The sequence below is a fragment of the Lycium barbarum genome, chromosome 1, assembly GCF_019175385.1.
Source record: "Lycium barbarum isolate Lr01 chromosome 1, ASM1917538v2, whole genome shotgun sequence".
NCBI lineage: Eukaryota > Viridiplantae > Streptophyta > Magnoliopsida > Solanales > Solanaceae > Lycium > Lycium barbarum.
The window spans coordinates 17094091-17114318 of NC_083337.1; the positions used below are offsets into that span (position 1 = coordinate 17094091).

A 20228-nucleotide genomic window follows, 5' to 3' on the forward strand; every position below is an offset into this window, starting at 1 on the left:
TTGAACTGCCAAAGTGACTTAGTCTTTTCCCAAGTAGCATCAACTTCTTGCTTACCCTTCCACTGAATCAGAAATTCTGTCCGCCTATTCTTCTTGACACCAAGTACCCGGTGATCCAATATCTTTTCAATCTCAGCGTCGAACTGTGTGCGCACCACAACCGGTGCTCTCTTTGACTGGTTCCTGTCCGGATCATCAGCATCTTCATAATAAGGCTTCAAAAAACTTACATGGAAGGTTGGGTGTAATTTTAACCTTTCAGGTAGTTTCAACCTATAAGAAACTTCACAAACCTTCTGAACTACTTCAAATGGTCCATCATATTTTGGGATTAACCGCAGTACCTAAACTTACTTGTAATCTGTTTCCAGATTTAGGGAGTAAGCTTGAGCAGCACCCTATCACCAACATTAAATTCTAACACTCTTCTACGCTGGTCTGCATACTTTTTCATCCGTTTCTGGGCCTTGCGCAAACTGTCTTGCACTTCTGCAAACACCTTTTGCTTGTCCCTGACATAATGATAGGCAGCAGGGCATTTCCCTTGAGTCTTAAACTTAGCAACATCAAGTGGAGTCATAGGCTGTCTGCCTAAGACTAACTCAAACGGGCTCATCTCCGTTTCCGATGACTTATGCAGATTATAGCAAAATTGTGCACTGTCCAATAAGTCCACCCAGTTCCGCTGACTTGCTGTCACAAAGTGCCTCAGATATTCTTCCAACAAATGATTAATTCTTTCAGTTTGCCCATCAGTTTGAGGATGGTTCGCCGTAGAAAATTTCAAATCAGTTCCCATCATATTAAACAAAGCAGTCCAGAACCGACCCGTGAACCGAGTATCCCTATCGCTGATGATATCAGCTGGTACACCAAAGAACTTAACCACATTTTTTTTAAACAAATCTGCAGAAACATCCGACGAACACACAACTGGGGCAGCAATAAAAACAACATACTTTGAGAACCTGTCCACCACCACCATGACTGATGCCATACTGTTTACCTTCGGAAACCCACTAATAAAGTCCATTGAAACAGACATCCAAGGCCTTTCAGGAATAGGAAGAGGCTTCAGCAAACCCGCTTCCTTCTTGCGCTCAGTTTTATCTAGTTGACAAACCAGACAAGTTTTCACATAAGCTTCAACATCATCTTTTATCTTTGGCCAGAAATACACCCTAGACAGCAATGCCAACATCCGTTCAACACCTAGATGTCCAACCCAAGTAGTGTCACGTGCCTCTTTCATTAGTTCTTTACGCAATCCACCACCTTGAGGTACCACGATTCTCCCCCATTTGAAATAAAGCAGATCGTCATCGATCCAATACCTCCGCACTGTCCCCTCTTTAACTTGACTCATTAACTTAGTGTATAATGAATCATTTGCAGCACATAGTCTAATCTTATCAATAAAATCAGACTCCAATTGACAAATTAAATATATAGCAGCGAATACCTCTTTTCTACTCAAAGCATCAGTAACCTGGTTGTGTTTCCCCGACTTATGCTCCCATATGAAGTCATATTTAGCCAAGAACTCTTGCCAACGGGCCTGCTTGGGACTCATCTTGCGTTGCGTTTTAAAGTAAGTATTAGCAACGTTGTCCGTCCGTACCACAAACTTTGTCCCTAGCAGATATACGCGCCAAGTCTGCAAGCAATGTACCACCGCAACCATCTCCTTATCATGAGTAGAGTATCGTTGTTCCGCTTTATTCAACTTTCTGCTTTCAAAGGCCACAGGGTGACCTTCTTGCACCAACACGCCTCCCACAGCCTTGTCAGAAGCATCAGTATGCACTTCGAAGGGCAATTCGAAATCAAGCAGCCTTAGTATGGGTTCTGAAGCAATGGCCTTCTTTAACAAGTTGAATGCACCATCACATTTTTCAGTCCACGCCCACACCACGTTCTTTTTCAGAAAATCAATCAAAACAGCAGCCTTCTTTGAATACCCTGCAATGAACTTGCGATAATAGTTTGCCAACCCAAGTAATGACCTCAAATCCTTCACACTCTGCGGCCCCTGCCAATCAACAATAGCCATCACCTATATATATATATATATATATATAGAAGGGTAATTTTGTCCAAATGTGCCATCAATTAATTTAACAAATAGCATATTTAAAAGTTTGGAAACTAATTAATCATTTCAATTATAGCCATGTTTAAAGTATAGAAGCTAATTAGCCTTTTCAAATATGACCATGCTGAAAATATAATTGGTTATTTCAATTATAGCCCTAGTTAAAGCATAACAAACAGTTGTCTATTTAGATTATGGCCATAACTAACTTGTGACATTATTAGCAATTTCAATTCTAATCAATTTTGAAGGTAATTGCAATTATGGACAAATAAATTATAAAACTGAGAATGAGACGTAATTAATTATCTATTTAATTAATCAAATTTCTTGATTAAATGGAGTAATTTGTTTTAATTTGATATTAATAGCTTTAAAACAATTAGTTGAGCAATTGTTCTCACAATTTTAAAATTAAAATTCTAATGAATATGTTTCAAAATTATAGAAAATATAAAAAATACATAGGATGATATAAAATAATATATTTGATGATATTTTTCTATATGAAATGGCAAAATGTCGCCGAAATAATTTTGTAAAATCATTTTTGACTTTTAAAAATGTGTATTTCACTCAGTTTGTGATCAAGAAATTTGTATAATTAAATAAAATTATTGGACGGCAAAAATTAGGTGTCAATAACAGGTATATGGACCTCGTGAGTACCCCATGAGTCATGACTATGTGGCATGGCGTATGACAAGTGTGTACCTGGATTTATTATTGGCCAATGCATTGCATTCATACTCTCATTATCCACTTATTTCATTTTTCCTCCCATGTGACACATGCTTATCTGTCTTACTTGATTTCTTGTTGAATTATATGAAGCATGCTTAAATGGTCATAGTGGTACAACAGCTTTATTGGTTCACTTGGTGTTTATTTCAGTCTTGGTGTTTATTTCAGTCTTCATATGTTTTATACGTGATTCCTTCGTTGTCAACCTATGATACCTACGTAGTACTAGTGGTTGTACTCATACTACACTCTTTGCGGTGCAGATTAGGTTTCAAGTACGAGTAGGACCCGCAGATCCGTTTGGGTTTGAGACCGTGATTTTAGAAGATCTTGGTGAGCTGTTCGCCTGATTTGTAGCACCTTTCTCCCTCTATATTTTATTTATTACTGTCTTTCATTTGTACCCAGACAATGATTTAATGGATTTCTACCTTGTATCGTATTCGTGTGGCTCTTGTACACGTGACACCAGTCTTGGGTGGTATTTGTATTTTTGTATTTTTTTCTTATTGAAAGAATTAGTATTTGGGCATTTGACTTATCTCTTACTTCGCATATATAACTTAATTGAATTGGTAAATGGTTGGGTTGGCGTGGGAATATGTGCCATCACGACTTTGAATTTTGGATCGTGACAGAAAGCAGGGCCACGTAAGAGACTGTCAAATCGCTCGAGGCACAAGTTCTAAGCCACATTGCATGTGGACGATTGGTGTGCCCGTTCTCCTCCCTCCACCCAGAAGGTAACGACATGGAGGAAGACGACGGTGAATTCGTAACCCGGACCCTAGATGATGAGATTTAGTTAGGATTTCATTTATGGACATATGTTGAAACTCTTTAGAACTAATGGTACTTTTTGCTGAAAAGTTTGAACTTTGGTGGACTTTTTAGTTCGTTTAGATGGATATTTAGTAACGAATTTGATGTGTTTGATTGATAATTGGTATGTTTTTGATGTTGTACCTCTTTTACATGCAATTGAATTGGCAGCAATTAGTGTTGGTTCGTAGCTAAAAATTGGATTGTATTTGCTTTGGTAGGTGGGCTGCATAAAATGTAGATTTCTGGTTCTGGTTTTTCTCTAAAACCTGATGGCAAAACTGATAGAGTCCGTCGATTTTTAATTTCATCACATTGATGAACAAATTGACGGTCTCCGTCGATTTTTCCATCACATTGATGAACAAACCAACGCTCTCCGTCAATTTTTATTTTTAAATTAAAAATTTAAAGATACGTCGGTTTTTTTACATTTTTAAATTTATTTATTTATTTATATAGAATGTTTAATAAAATTTTTTTAAAAACTAACAGGGTCAGTCCGTTTTTTTATTTTATTTTTTTATATTTCCAAAAGCCTAAAACCAGGCTAAAAGCAATTAAAAAACGGACGGACTTTGTTGGTTCCCCAAAAGTGTCGCGATCAAAACCGACGACCCCTAGTCCATCGATTTTGGGCAGTTTTTTAGTAATGAGAGTTTTAATTTCTTTGTTTGTTTTCTTATAATTTATTTAACTAACTAATAAATAAAAATTCTTTATTATGGCGATTTATAACATTACAAACAAAAAGAAGTATCTTTTTACCTACTAATAGTTTGATAAAATTTCTCATAGGTCAATTTGGACTGTATATCAACCAAACTTTAGATGGTTGAGAATCACCCTCTCAAAACTTGAACGAATTGGACAGATAATATTTTTATGGGCTAATTTTATCACCCTAATTGTAACTACAGCTCTGATTTGTTATACTGTCCAGAAATATAAAATTTATGTGACCCACCATATTAGTACAAAAAATGAATAAAAGGCATCCTTGAACATAATATTGTTTTACCGTTTAACTTCAACGGAATTCACTTATCACATAGCTTCTTCTTTTCCGAACCTCTTAAATTACTATTGAAGAGAATGAATCATTGATATTTAAAAAGCTAAAATGCATACATTCGATCATCTCATAGTCCTGCGGTCACTTTTTCAGCATCATAGGTTTTCCCAGCATCAGTTTTCGGTTGTGGGAGATTCATCTAGTACTAAATAAACGATCTAAAAAAGAATTAAAAAAAAATAAAAAATAAAAAAAATAATGCGACGGATTTGGGACAGAATTTCCGTTGCTAGTTTAAATCTTACGACAAAACGAATTATGAATTCAACGATGGAATTAAAGAAAATAGCAACGGATTTTTCTGCCATTAAATTTGGCAACGGGTACCATTCATTGCTAATCCGTCACAAGGTTTGCAACATATTTAATTTTCCATTGCAGGAAGTTAGCTACGACCATATTAGCGGTTGACGCAAATGCGTCGCTAGTCCATCTCTAAATAGATTTAGCGACGGAAATATGATGTTTAGCAACTAAATTCATCCATCTCTAATACTCTTTGTTTGTAGTTAGTACGCCTATATATATATTACACAGATCAGATTGTATTTAAAATATTAGTCAAATCAGTTACAAACTAATATGGTATGAATTAGATGAATAAAATTATACATATTAGTCTATAGATTGCGGAGCCAATATATTTACTCCAGATTCTGGGGATTTTAAAGGTCATCCATGCTTCTGTTGCATGCCATTAAAATACTATATACCAATATTTTTGTCCCGTGAGAAATTATAACCTTAGCTTGTTTGCATCTTGATTATTCTATTGCGTACTTAATATTTTCCACAACAAAAAATTAACAGGTGGCTCTGTCCACTAGAATTTTAGCCTTTTTTTTTCTTTTTATGTCTGCTAGAGTTTGAATTCTGTTTCTCATAACTAATGTACATCCCACTTCAATTGCATGATGAAGTAGTTTATACAATACAACTAACCAAGTTAAGATAGGGCTTCACGTTAATGTTAGAAATCCAAACAATTAAATACCCAACTCTTCTAAACCAATATAAATAGGGTTTCCACCTTAGTCATGCATAAATCTCTCTCAAAAGCCTTTCTTCTAATTTTCTCATAGAAACCCATTAAATATTTGAAAAAAAAAAAAAGATCCCAAGAATTCAGAAAAAATGGCAAAAACCCTTTTGACTTTGTTTGCTTTGGCTCTAATTTTAGGCCAAACAAATGCAGTTATGCAATGTGGTACTGATGTTATCCCAAAAGTAATTACTTGTGGAGGATTTGTGCTAGGTATGGCTGCAACACCTAGCCAAGATTGTTGTGTTGGATTGCAAAGTTTGGCTAAAGTGGCTGCTGCCTCACAACCTGAAAGCAAAGATATTTGTATGTGCTTCAAAGCTGCCATGAAAGCTGCCCCAGTGGATTATTCAAAAACTAAACAACTTCCTGAGCTTTGCAACTTCACTAGCCCTATACCAATTGAACCCAATCTTGATTGCTCCAAGTTAGCAGTTTTTACATTTTAATTTAGCCTGACTATTATTGAACTTAATTGTTCGCACAAGATGCATAGGTGTGCCCTAGGTGTTAAAAGGTGGATTCAAAATTTGATGTTATGGGTTCCTGCACAAGCCCAAGTTAATACTAAAATAATACTCCCTCCGTTCAAATTTAAATGTTAATTACTTTCCTTTTAGGTTTGTCTCAATAAAAACGTGTCTTTCTATATTTAATAAGTTTTTTATTTCCAATATTTTACATGGCAAGTTTAAGATAGTAAGATTTAAAGAACTACACACATCTTTAATTTAAGATCACAAGATTAAAAAATTTTCCTTTGTTTCTTAATTTCCGAGCCCAATTAAACTAAGACACTTAAATTGAAACGGAGGGAGGAACTAAGTTTACAATTAAAAAAACTAAGATATCTAGTGGATCTCTTAACATATATACAAGAGATGTGCAAAAGCAGCTAGATTCCCTTACATGTCTCTAATTCCGCCCCTACTAGGTGTATCCAACTATTAAATGAGGTGCAGGGAAATAAACAGGAATTTATAGCTCGTCGGCGTAGCTGGTTAAAAAAAAGAGGAAATTCTAATAATGTACAATCTAGCATACAAAATTACATTTGCGTAGCCATATTTTTAAATTACACCCCGCATAGCTACTTTTTCACGATATACAACAATATACAACTTTATACATTTGATGTAGACAATGTATCAACCTTGTATAAAAGTGTATAATAATGTATAAGAGGTGTTTATACACACTTTTACACTGATATATAAGATTATACAAGAGGTTCAAAACACTTTTACACTAGTATCCGATATTATACAAACTTATACAAGAGGTGTTTATACATAGAGGGGTTTATACATAATGTATAGAGGTGTCTATACATACTTCTATGCCGTATAAAAGTGTAGCGTTATAATTGTGAAACAAAATTTAAATACTTAAAAAATAAAAAGAATAAAAAATTGCATAAGAAAGAATAAAACATCAGCAGTTGCTGTTGCTGCTGCTGATTGTTTTGCCGAAGAAAGCGGCTAACTCGGGTAATTTTTGAAACATGGGTTTAGCCGAGTAATTAACTTTTCCAAATCTACATAGAGTGTAAAAATCCCTAAAAAAAATTGATAATTAGTATCAATTGTAAAACCCATATTTAAGTAACGAACCTGATTTATATATTCTTGAAATAGAGGCACTTCACTTTATGTGTTTATTAGGATCATTTTTAATTGTTTTCTTATTATCTTGACTTACAAGTCAATTCCTCAAATGGTCATTGAACTTGTAAAAAAGTTTCATTAAAGTAATTTTCGAATTTTTTTGGACAATAGGGTTATCAAACTATATCCTTGTTTCCAATAAGGTAAACCAACCCATTTTTAGACATAAGGCCCCTTAACCCATGTATTAATTATAAATCCTTTGCCTAGACACAATTTTTCGATACTCTAAAATTCTTGTTCAAATTAATATTTTTCATGATTTAATAATGGAAAAGAAATATTCAACATAATATTTCAAGTTATGAGAATAAAAAAAATATAATGATTCACACTTTAAGTATGCTATACGGTTTTTTTTGTTGTATCAACTTCTTTTTAACTATTTTGATATTTTTCTATCACTCAAAGTCGGAAGTTAAACACTTTACTGAATGAAAGTGCTTGGACATAATTGAAACATATGAGACGCTATATAAATGCATGTTATTATTATTAGTTTGTAAGAACTAGAATGAGCTTGCTTTATTGGTAGAATATTTGGATAAATTTTCTCAAGAAATCAATCATGGTGGATAACTACTTTGTAAAAATGAAAACATTCTTACAATTAGCGGTGTATATGCTTTCTAAAACTTTATTTATTACAATCAAAATAATAAAACATTTTTGGTTCAGTTTTACAATTAGTTGTATAAAACATTTTTATATTAATTGTAATCCACTTATTTATAAAACTTAAATAAAATTAAAATATTCCAAGTTTGTCTCCAAAAAAATAAAAATAGTAAATAATTTTTTGATAATTAAAAATTATATATATCAGGAAAATTATTTACAATCAGTCTAAAAATCTGTAGTTATGCAATGTGCTTAGTTCTACAACCATTCAACTGTGTCATTTTATTGTGTACTTAGACACAATTTTGCATCTTTCTGAAATTTTTGTTCGAATTAATATTTTCCACATTTTGAAATAAAATAGTACTCAAATGAGTTTAATAATTTAAAAAATAGGTTAAGGGATCTTATTACCATAAATGGATTGTTTTACGTTTTTGGAAACATGAGCATAATTTGATGATCTTATTGTCCAAAAAAATTCAAAAGTGACTTTCAATAGAACTTTTCTCTAAAAGTTCAATCATCATTTGAGGAATTGACTGCTTGACTTACCTTTTATTCTTGGTTGTGCGATTTCAGGGTTATCTGAAGAAGAACAAAGAAGAAAATCTTCCAAAGGTAGAAGCTGAGATGTAGTCTTGTGGAAGAGGAGCGAATGGTGATGATGTTTAGAAGTACGAATGTTATCAATTTTTATGTGGCAATGGCAATCTCTGTGTTAACTGAATGATAGAAAATCCATTAAAAACATGTTTGACTCAAGCTATCCCCTTAATTTAAACTAGAAGGGTGCCACCGTGCAAACACGGGTCCAACATTAAAAGCTATGGGCGTTTACATGTTTCATACTTTGTTGACCAAGTGACGTGAAGCTTCTTAAAAACACTAGGGGAGTATGGACCGTGCCAGCACGAGCCCAACGCGGAGGAGGCTTAACAGATATACAGTTAGCTTTATGTAGCTGTTACTAAATAAATCAAGAGCAAAATCTTTCAAAATAGCTTCAGGTAACTCAGACCAAGAACATGAAATTTTTACATACATTTTGATAAGGAGTCAAATTTTACAAATTGAACAGAGATTTACACAATAGCTATGTACATTCTATTTACATATTAACAAAATGCGATACATTGACTTGAAGGTTAGTTGCGGTGCAGACACTTCTGCTGTAATCTTTGGTGACAATGTTGGTATCTGTTGCATAACATAGACAAGGTGAATAATTAGTGTGTAAAAATATAAGATTGAAAAAAGGATGTTGAACATGATAATGTTGAGATGGCATAATTACCAGGGAGATTTCTGAAAAGCACCAAAAAGTTTCTTTGCTGGCAACCAGCAGCACAAGTTAAAAAATCCCTGGCATGCCATTGCATTTTGATTATGCTATATCTAAGAAAGTAATTGAATGTAGGGAATCTTTTTACTTGTGCAGTCCAGATAAAGAGCATGGTAGAGACAGAGAACACAGAGATGGAGGAGGGTGAAGTTAATGAAAATGAAGAGGAATGAACCTGACAGATTTTGAAGGAGAGGAAAATAGTGAAGAAAACTGGGCAGTGCCTTTACAGGGGGCAACTTAGAGGCCAAAAGAATTGTGTTCAATATGTGGTTCACAAAAAATACATTCTTGACCTTTCAGTAATAACACAAGGCAACTATGACCATATTAAACTGCAACAGTGCAATTGCTGTGGTGACTGAAATGATTTATACCTAAAAGAGGTTCACGTGTCATCTTATACCTAAACAGCTTATATGATCCATTTGACAAATTGCATGCACCACAATGTATATACTCCTTCCTTAAAGCAAATTGTCCTCACCCAAGTTAGTGATCCATAAGAAAACAACTGTAGTGTCTAACTAAGAAGCAACAAAGAACAACACAATTGTTTTCTCAATCTTCTTTCTTACGTCCAAGGCATGACGGACAGTTTTGTTGAGAACCTATGTTACAGGTTCTTATTTTTTTTTTTTCGTTTTTTGGTTATGAGTACATATACTATGAATGTATTCAATTTTTCAAATCTTATATGTGACATTATAAACAATAAAGGGAAAAAGAAAAGGGCTAACCTGATATGAGAACTGTCACACGCGTAAACATATCCTCTTGCTCACTTAACAACTCCTGCAACTCAATAAAATTCAGACGTCTATGGCATACCCATTATTTCTCCTCTGTCTGCAACCAAAACCTACAAACTGGACATGAATTGTTGATTTCTAACCATAGGAGGTATAGAATTCTTGGCTAAATAGAAATTGACAGATACAACACACCCAGTCGTTTCTAGTGTATTTTCATTTCCTATTTCTTTTCTAACAGCAAAATACCGTATCTTTTTCACATCAATCAAGCAGAGGTCAAAAGGCGAAAATAAAAATTTCTTCTAGAATCAACCTACGAAATAGTTCGCTACTGATTTTAACAAACTGAACAATTATATGCCTACTCCTCATCTAAGCCTCTTGGCAACCTAAAAGATGGAAAAATAAGAGGAGTGGAGCAGCAATTAAAATTAAATGGAAACACATAACTGCAATTAAACAGAAACACTAAGAAATATCACAAACTATTATTCAGCACACGCAAAAAATTGATTTTTCCTCCAAAAGTTCTTTTCTCTGCTCTTTCTAGGAATAATAAGACACCAAATTGAAAGATACCCATAATTGGTGGGTGAACACACATGCATGTGTTGATCGAATTGCCAAATTAACAAAATCAGGGTGAAACCCGAACAACCTCTAAAAGAAAAGGGAAAATGGTATACTATAGAATACTAATACAATAACTTCGGGGAAATCCGGCAAACCAGTAAAAGGAAAGGGTAATTGATGGAACAAATTCTCAAATTAACAATGGTGAAACCCAAACAATCCAAAAAAAAAAGGGGGAAAAACTATATTAAAAGGAAACGGTGAAGATGGGCAGAGAACAGTGGGCTTGGCTAAACGATTGAAAGACACGTACTCTTTGCCAACTGCAGTTAAAACTAAAATGCCACTTAAGAAGTCTAAAATGCCCTTGCTAATGCCACTTAAAAAATCTAAAATACCCTTGTCTTAAAGCAGACATGTTGAAACCAGTCTTTATATAAAAGATAAAAATTGCAGTTTCACTCCATTAAGTACCAGAAATTTCAGAACTTGCAATATGTTTTTAATGATCTTCCCGGTTAATGTAACTCTAACAATAAGCGGCTGTTTGGTTCGCGGACTAGTTTATCTCATGATAAATTTATATCTACAACTAAATATAATATAAAATTTATCCCTAACTTAATCATGTGATATCCATGAACCAAACGACCCTTGAGTTATTAGATCGTTAGATAATAAACATATGAATTCAGTCAGCACTGACAGCTATTATCTCATTTAGTTTGTTCAATAAAACTTTGAAAGGGCTGATCGAACTGAAAATAATTCTCTCTTCCAAATAAATAACGAAGTACAACTTGAGAAGATGTGCTACATCTCAAAGACTTTAACAGGTGCTGGTGGAAGGTCTTTCCTTACAAGGGCAATTTTCCAGTCATACCAATCTCTTAAAGAAAACAACAGTGTCTTTATGCTCTCAAACAAAATATAATCTACAATTACCAATAGCGAAATTGTTAAGAGGCCTGAAAGAGCCCCATACAGGAAATGGAGAAGGCTGACATGCAAGCAGAGAAGTTTTTACAAATCCCTGATATCTTCAGTCACGACAGTCATAACCATCACCTGTCCGGTTTCATAACATCATGAATTTCATTCTCCTTGAATTCACTGCTGGAATTATCGAACTTAATAGTCTTGGGGTGACATAGTTCAGACTTCTTTTCGTAGTTTCTTTTTTCCCTGTTGCTCTTGACTGCTCCATGTAATTACACGTTGTAACCAAAAAAAGGAAAATGATCAAAGAGATAATAGGAACGTGATATTTGATTAGCATTGAAAGGTTGGTCTCGTCTGAAAGCTGCAAATCGAAATTATTGTCTTCAAATTCATGCCTGCATATAAGACATTGCTTCTTAATGATTGACTCAAAATACGATAAAAACTATAAATATCTGAAACCTCCATTTCAATGTAAAAATATATGAAATCTCTCTAAGAAAGTGAAGCACTATAAAATCGAACTAAAAAAGAAAGGAGCAATTATTTAAATAATGTGGTTCATGTCCGGCTAAGATTTTCAAACATATGGTTGTAGACAACTATCTTGAGGCCCCATGAGCTTTGTAATGCCACTATGCATCATCTTAGCAGCCACAACCAGAGCCTATCTCACCTAGAGTCGGAATGTCCATCACATGTGTGTATAAATCATGGGTTGAGGCTTGACCCCAATAATAAATCTTTTTCTGAATAGCCTAAATTTGTCAGGACCTGTTCTTTACCAGTAATGGTGTAAAATCTTTTAATATTAGCAGTAGTTCAGAATCACCGTCACATTACCTCATCTCAATGTAAATTCTCGCGTTAAATGATTTGGTTGTACGCACTATAATGTTAATCCCCAAGCAACAGTTTATCTCAACTGGTTACAAAGTGTTAAAAGTTATTAATACCGGTCTGTTCTTACTGTAATATCAGAAAAGATGCATGAGAAGAAAAATGTACCAGTAATCTACACCTCACTACTAAAAAAGGGGAAAAACTAACGACGAAAACCGACGGACTGCGTCGGTTTTTTTAATGAAACCGACGGGAAACCGACCCTTTACGGTCCGTCGGTTTACATAGCCTCGCTTTTTGAAAACCGACGGACCACGTCGGTTTTTTCCGACGGACTGCGCCGGTTACGTGGTCCGTCGGGTTTTATATAATAATTTTTAAAAAAAAAAAATCGACACACGATGTCGATTTTTTATTTTTTATTTTAAATACAAAATCGACACAGTGCGTCGGGGTTTTCATAAAATTTCAGAATTATTTTCCAGAAAACCGACGGACTGAGTCGGTTTTCCGTCGGTTTTCTGGAAAATTTCCTGCATTCAATTTCCAGAAAACCGACGGACTGCGTTGGTTTTCCGTCGGTTTTCTGGAAAATTTCCTGCATTCAATTCCTGCATTTTCTGCAGCCACACTTGCACAGAAACCAGTACCAAAAGCAGCTCAAAACTAGCATTAAAATACTCCAAATCAATTCTAAAAGAGCTACAACACATAAAATCACCCTAAGTAATAATAAAACACCTCAAACACTATCTAAACACATCAAATACGATCTAAATAGACCTTTAAAGTTTAGAAATATTTAAATGTCCAACCAAAAGTACCATTAACTAGTTTTAACACAATCTCTTTGCTTCATAGTAACTCTTAGGTATGTCGAATTCCGGACTAATTAGTTCCCCTACAAGCTTAATCATTGAGTCCATAGCAGCTTCAGCAACAGTCCAATCTGATTTGATGTTAATCATTCTAACTGCAACAGACAACTTAGAGTGCTGACTCCTTACCTAAAGTGGACGACTAGCCTCTTCTAATTCTTGATAGAAGCGCATTGCTTCTTCATTAGGAGGTTCCTCAAAATTTTTCCCAGGTTCAAAACCAGACTGTACGCCAAAAGCATCATTAACCATATCATTAACTCTATCATATTGGACATGACTATATTCCTGCGACACACTACTTTCACCAACAAACATATTGTAAAATATACCATTGACCCCATCAGTCTCTCCATGATGAGTCCAAACATAATATTTCTGCTTAAACCCACGACTATATAAATGAATCCTAGTCGCTTCCGGTTTCAAATACTTCATACACCGGCAATGAGAACAAGGACACCTAATTACCCCTTCATTTTGAAGTGTCATTGAATGTGTGATAAACCCATCAACACCTTCACCAAATTCATCATGTACACCCACACGATTACTATTATTCATATTATACATCCACATACGATCCATCTACAAAAATATACCCACAAATTATTGAGGTTATAGAAATATATTATAACTTAAGAATTCTAACTTAAAATATAACTTAAGAAAACACAATCCCAACCACTTCTAATTTTGAATTCTCAATAACAATTCTAACTTTAATAATTTATAAATTCTAACTTTAATAGAATTTTGAAAAGCACAATCCCAACCAATTCTAACTTTGAATTCTCAATAACAATTCTAACTTTAATAACTTATGGATTCTAACTTTAATTCTAAAAATTGAAAAGTAAATCTAGTCAAATAAAGTCTACATTTTAGTTTTGAGGTTATAGAAATATTATAACTTAATAATTCTAACATAACTTAATAATTCTAACTTTGAAAAGCACAATTCCAACCAATTCTAAAAATTGAAAAGTAAATCTAGAGAAATAAAATCTACGTTTTAGTATTGAGGTTATAGAAATACTATAACTTAACAATTCTAACTTTGAAAAGCACAATCTCAACCAATTCTAATTTGGAATGATCAATAACAATTCTAATAACTTATGGAATTCTAACAAAAAGCACAAAAAAAAAAAAAAAAACTAGTCAAATAATTAAAGTATATATTTTTGCACATATTCAACATCAATAATATTACAAAGAATGATAACTAAGCTAACACAAATACATTGACAAAGAACATGAAATATAGCACAATCCCAAGCCAAAAAAAAAAAAAAAAATGACAACTAAACTAGTCAAATAAAGTTTACATTTTTTTCACAAATTCAACATTAATAACATTGCAAATGATGTTTAACAAAGCTAAATAGATTAGCATTAGGCCTAAAATCTACAAATAAAACTAAAATTGAAAGAACTTTAAAAGCCCTAATTTAAGAGAAACTAACCTCAATTAATTAACTTCAAAACGGGTCTGGGGTTGGTGGGGACGGGCTGCGCAGGTGGTGGCGCTGGGCGGCGGGGAAATGGGCGGCGGCGCTGGGTGGAGGGGAAGGGGGCGGCGGGTAGCTAGGGTTTGAGGGGAATGGGAGTTTAATTGGGAAGAGGAGAAGAAATGGATATGAAAACCCGTGTGGAATGTTTTTAAAGAAAAACCGACGGCCAAAACCGACCCTGTCCGTCGGTTTTTCCCGCACATTTGACCAGATTTGACCCAAATTGTTTTTTAAAAAAAGGAAACCGACCCTGTCCGTCGGTTTCCTAAAAAATATTGTTTATTATTTTTTTTAAAAACAAATTGAATTGAATATTATTTAAAATATTTTTAAAAATAAAACCGACGTCGTCTGTCGGTTTTATATTAATTTTTTTTTTAATAAAACCGACGTGGGACGTCGGTTTTTTTTTGGCGGATATATATTTTCAAAATTCTACCAAAAACACCGACGCCGTCCGTCGGTTTTCTAATTAAAATAATTAAAAAAAAATTAGAAATATAAAAAACCGACGCAGGGAGTCGGTTTTTTAAACCGACGCAGGGAGTCGGTTTTTTAAACCGACGCACTTTTTTGTCCGTCGATTTTTGGCAATTTTTTAGTAGTGCCTACCATTTATATAAAATGAGTAAACTAAAACCTGTGTGGAAATTAGGGTCCATCTCCTTCCATAGACATCATTGTCAAGGTGTGTAAGAAACTGTATGAGAAAAAGCAATCAGCAGAAGCTTTCCACAGGAAACCATCATTTATTTTTCTCGAATCATGATTGTGCCATTTCTAGGAACTGAATAACAGGGGAAGGCATAATTGTAATGCTAAATAATCTAAAAGAAGTAGAGAGAAGCTAAGATAAGTAGAGAGAAGCTAGAGAAGTTCACTCATTCGAGGAAGAAGGTGTGGGGATTAGACAGAGACCTTGATGTAAACTACGAGTCCACCAAACAGTATAGAGAATCAGGACTGTTTTGGGCTTCAAAGCCTTCAAAAGATTGGAAATGAAATGGACCTTTTATACTTGACATAATTTGGACTTAAACTTTTGGGCCTTATCCATGAAACTATAACTTGGGCTGACTTCTGACAAAAAAATGAGAACGTACAGATTTCTGAAATAGTGTAGGTATGAATTGGCCTCTTTTCAAAACTTTCAAAAGATTTAAGACATTATTTTAAAACCCCTTTTGGGCCAAGGACCAAAATATTCAAGGATAAAAACAAGAGGAAATGTACTTGGACCGATTCGAGAGTAAGATGGCTTTGGTATGGATATAGTTTGACCCAATTGAGCTTCAATGGAATAAAATGGGCTTAGTAAACTTTCTTATATACTTATACTATAAAAAGGAGATATACTCCACTTATTTTCTATATAAATAACAAAACCTATAAGAACTAAACTCATATCATTAGGACCAAAATAGTAGCAACTTTACTCGAGAGAAATCCCGAGTGTGTCTTGGTCCGTAAATGAGGTGATTGAACACTTATGTGGATTTTTTGAAGCCAAAAACCTCTTTTCTAAGGGGATATTTTTGCCAAAATTTCGAATTTATGATAAGCATTACACTTTGCGATAAAAAAAATCATTTAAAGCAAATAATGAAAAAAATCACACATTGAAGCTCGTAGGTCAACCGTATTCTATGGATCCTTAGTACTATGGTGCTTAAAACCTTCTCTAGGGGATCACCAAAATCTTTACCTCGAACTATGGTTCTAAAAAGGATTTTTCTCTTGCTTGATTGTGTTCTAATGCAAAAAGGCAAGGTGATAGCTTATACTTCAACGCAGTTGAAAGTGCACTAGAAGAATTACCCCACTATGATTGGAGTTGGCAGCGGTAGTGTTTACATTAAATCTTTGGAGGCATTACATCTATTGTGTACATTGTTAGGTGTTTACTGATCATCGCAGTCTTCAGCTAGTATTCAATTAAAGGGATCTCAATTTGAGGCAGTAGAGGTGGTTGGAATTGCTCAAGGATTGTGACATGACTATCCTTTACCACCCAGGCAACGCCAGTATAGTGGCTGATGCCTTGAGTCGGTGAGTATAGGTATCCTAGCTTGGTTATAGGTGGGGGATTGTCCTTTGACTATGGATGTTCAATCTTTGGCCAACCATTTGGTGAAACTCGATATTTCGAAACCTGATAAGGTTCTAGCTTGTGTAGAGACAATGTCTTCTTTATTGGAGGGGATAAAGGCTCAACAGTTCGATGATGAGAAGTTGTACAAGGTCGGGGACTGCAAGGAAAGGCCTAAGAAGCGATTCTGGATGATAAGGGTGTTTTGAGGATTAAAGGTCGTATATGTGTTCCTAAGACAGGTGAATTGACTAGGTTCATCATGGAGGAAGCCCATAGTTCGAAGTACTCTATTCACCTGAGGAGATAGTTCGAAGTACTCATTTCATCCAGGAGATAGTTCGTTTGCATGGAGTACACATTTCTATCAATTCGGATCGGGAGTTTGCATCTCATTTCTGATGGTCTATGTAGAAGGAGTTGGATACACAGGTGGAGCTTAGCACAACTTTTCACCCTCAGATCGAGGGTCAGTTCGAGTGGACTATTCAGGTCCTTGAGTGTCACGACCCAAATCACTAGTTGTACGGGCACCCACACACACCCTCCTAGTGGGCGAACCCTTCCCTTAATCAACATCCAAAATGAACTTATGGAAGAAAATAGAATTACCAAGCAGTCTCAATATCATTTAAAAGTATATAAGTGCTGAAGTACAACAACTACCCAAGGAATTTGATTAAGTCGTAGTACAAGAGCTTCTAAGTATTACATGAGTCTAAATAATAATGATACATTAATATCTGAATAATACTGTCTGATAGCGAGGGACAGATATCTAAGAGAAAAAACTCTTCCAGGTAGCAGATTGGAAACATAGTTCACCCTAGAAACTTGGATAGCACAGCTTCAAGTAAAACACTCTCAAGGACCTGAAGGGGAACCTGTAGAAAACTCCGTACCCAGAAAAGATTGCAGCAAGGTAGCATCAGCACAAACACTATGTATTGGCAAGTATCATAGGCCGAAAATAATTAGTTCACATATATGAAGAATGAAATCAACAGGTAGGTAGATAAGAAATCAAGCATACTCACGAATCATATCATCACAAAAATCAAGAAATTCTAACCACACAGAAGTCACACAGAAACTCAGTTGTTCAAGTGACAAGCCTAGGTGAAGCTCCTAAACCACAAGTCTGCCAAGTCTCAAGAATCTCAAATCCAAGTCCTAAACCTAGGTAGAGTCACTAATCCATAATTTTGTCCAGTCAATAAACATCAATTCAACAAACCATACTAAAATTTGAAATGAAAGAGCCATATGATGATGTAGGATGAAATGTAATGATATACAATGCAATGCACTAGCCAAATACCTTAAACCTGTACACACATGTTTTAGACAGAATATCGACGTCTCAACAGTCATGACCCATGGGGGACCCATGGCGTCCATGTACCACTCACTCTGGAACGGATATCGGATCACGAGCCCATATGCCACTCGCTCCAAAACTGACCTCGAATCACGAGCCCATATACCTTCCACTCCGAAACAGACCTCGGATCACGGATACACATACCTTTCACTCGGGAACAGACCTCGGATCACGGATTCATATCTTACTTTTCTCAAAGGTGCCACATTTTCTTTCATAGTTTCCATAAGTCTTTCATCAATCATTTCCAAACCATTTCCATCATGTATGAGTGAATGAATGCAAAAATGCTAAATCAATGCAATCAATGCCAACGAATTGTCACGATCCAAATTACCGATCATACGAGCACCTACCTTATTGTAACTAGTAGGCGAACCCTTACCTGTTAACCCATTAATCACTAGCCAGTTTCAACTTCTTTAATCATTTACACTCTAACAATCAATAAATAAGTAAATGAATAAATAGTCTGATCAAGTCATAAATAATAATTAATATAAGTGCGGAAGTCTTAACTATTACACCCCCAAAATCTGAAAGTCATCGTACAAGGACTCTAACCAACAATGTGTAAAGAATGAAGTATATCTCAAATATAATAATAAATAATGTCTGGAATGAAAGTAGACATCTGAAAAAAGAGATCTTCAAGTGGCATGGCATGGATAGAAGCTCCCCCTCGGATCCATTCAAGCTAACTAGCTTCGAGCTAGAGATGTGGTCTGGATGAAATCTCTGGAACACAATCTGCACTCAAAAAGGGTGCAGCAAGGTAGTATCAGTACAAACACTATGTACTGGTAAACATCATAAGACGAATAAGATTAGTTCACGCATATAAGTATATGATCAACAAGATAAACAGATAGGCACTTAATATTCAAATCCAAGTCACATAATATCCCATAACAGAGTCACAGCCTAAGATGAAGCTTCTAAACTACAATTCTGTCAAGTTTCAATAATCTTACCTGATAATCACAAGTCCAAGTTCCATCCCTAGGTAGAGTCACTAATCCACAACTTAACTCAGTCAATGGTCATATTTATATCACAATGGGCATTCAACATCCATACCAAATCAGAACCAAACGAGCATATCATAATGCAGAATAAAATTTAATGATGTACAATGCAAAAATATGATGAAGTGCATGCAATGCACTGGCCAAATACACACTGTACACACATGCTCACTGGTGTCATTGCCCAGAAGTCATGACCTGCAGGGGACCCATGGTGTCCATGTACCACTCATTCCGGATCCATTCCTCGGACCCGAGCTCACAACTAGGCCAAATCCTCACCCGCGGTCAAATGTGCCTGTTCATATATATATATATAAACTACTCGTTTCAGAACGAACCTCAGACCATGAGCTCACAACTAGCATCAAATAGTATCACAAGTTCAACAAGAAGATTATATTAACTTCTTTACTAATTTCACATGACAATGTATGTCTCCGCGTATTCCAGTTCATTAGTATGTATGGTCTATGAACAATTAGCAATATCAATGTCAAACACAAGGCATCATGCCACAAGTCTTTCATGAAACGTTTCCGAACCATTTCCATCATGTATGAGTGCATAATGCATTAATGAGTGTAAACATGGTAAATCAATGCAAACCGATAAAGCAACAGTAAAGGTACAAGTCACACAACCACAAGTCATAGCAAGACTTAGATCAACTCAACCATGAAATGAATCATACTAACCGTCTCAACCAATATAAGAGTCTATGTCCCTCTTTACTTCCACATATAGCAAGTATGCCTCCTAAGTCCAGTATCACCAAGATGCTCTATTTTTCTAAATATTATCATCA

At 35.0% G+C, this 20228-nt stretch overlaps 1 protein-coding gene and 1 long non-coding RNA gene across 2 annotated transcripts; one reads left to right on the forward strand and one right to left on the reverse strand.

Annotated features, from left to right (window-relative positions):
- Positions 1–5586: 5586 nt before the first annotated feature.
- On the forward strand, positions 5587–6426 carry LOC132631926 (non-specific lipid-transfer protein C, cotyledon-specific isoform-like). The gene has a single exon (XM_060347708.1). The coding sequence runs from the start codon at positions 5871–5873 to the stop codon at positions 6225–6227; it is 357 nt and encodes a 118-aa protein (XP_060203691.1). The 5' UTR covers positions 5587–5870; the 3' UTR covers positions 6228–6426.
- Positions 6427–9045: 2619 nt separating this feature from the next.
- LOC132632718 (uncharacterized) lies at positions 9046–11024 on the reverse strand. The gene is made up of 2 exons (XR_009579456.1): positions 9364–11024; positions 9046–9266 (listed from the first exon to the last, which is right to left on the reverse strand). It is a non-coding gene; the product is annotated as an uncharacterized LOC132632718 (long non-coding RNA).
- Positions 11025–20228: the final 9204 nt, after the last annotated feature.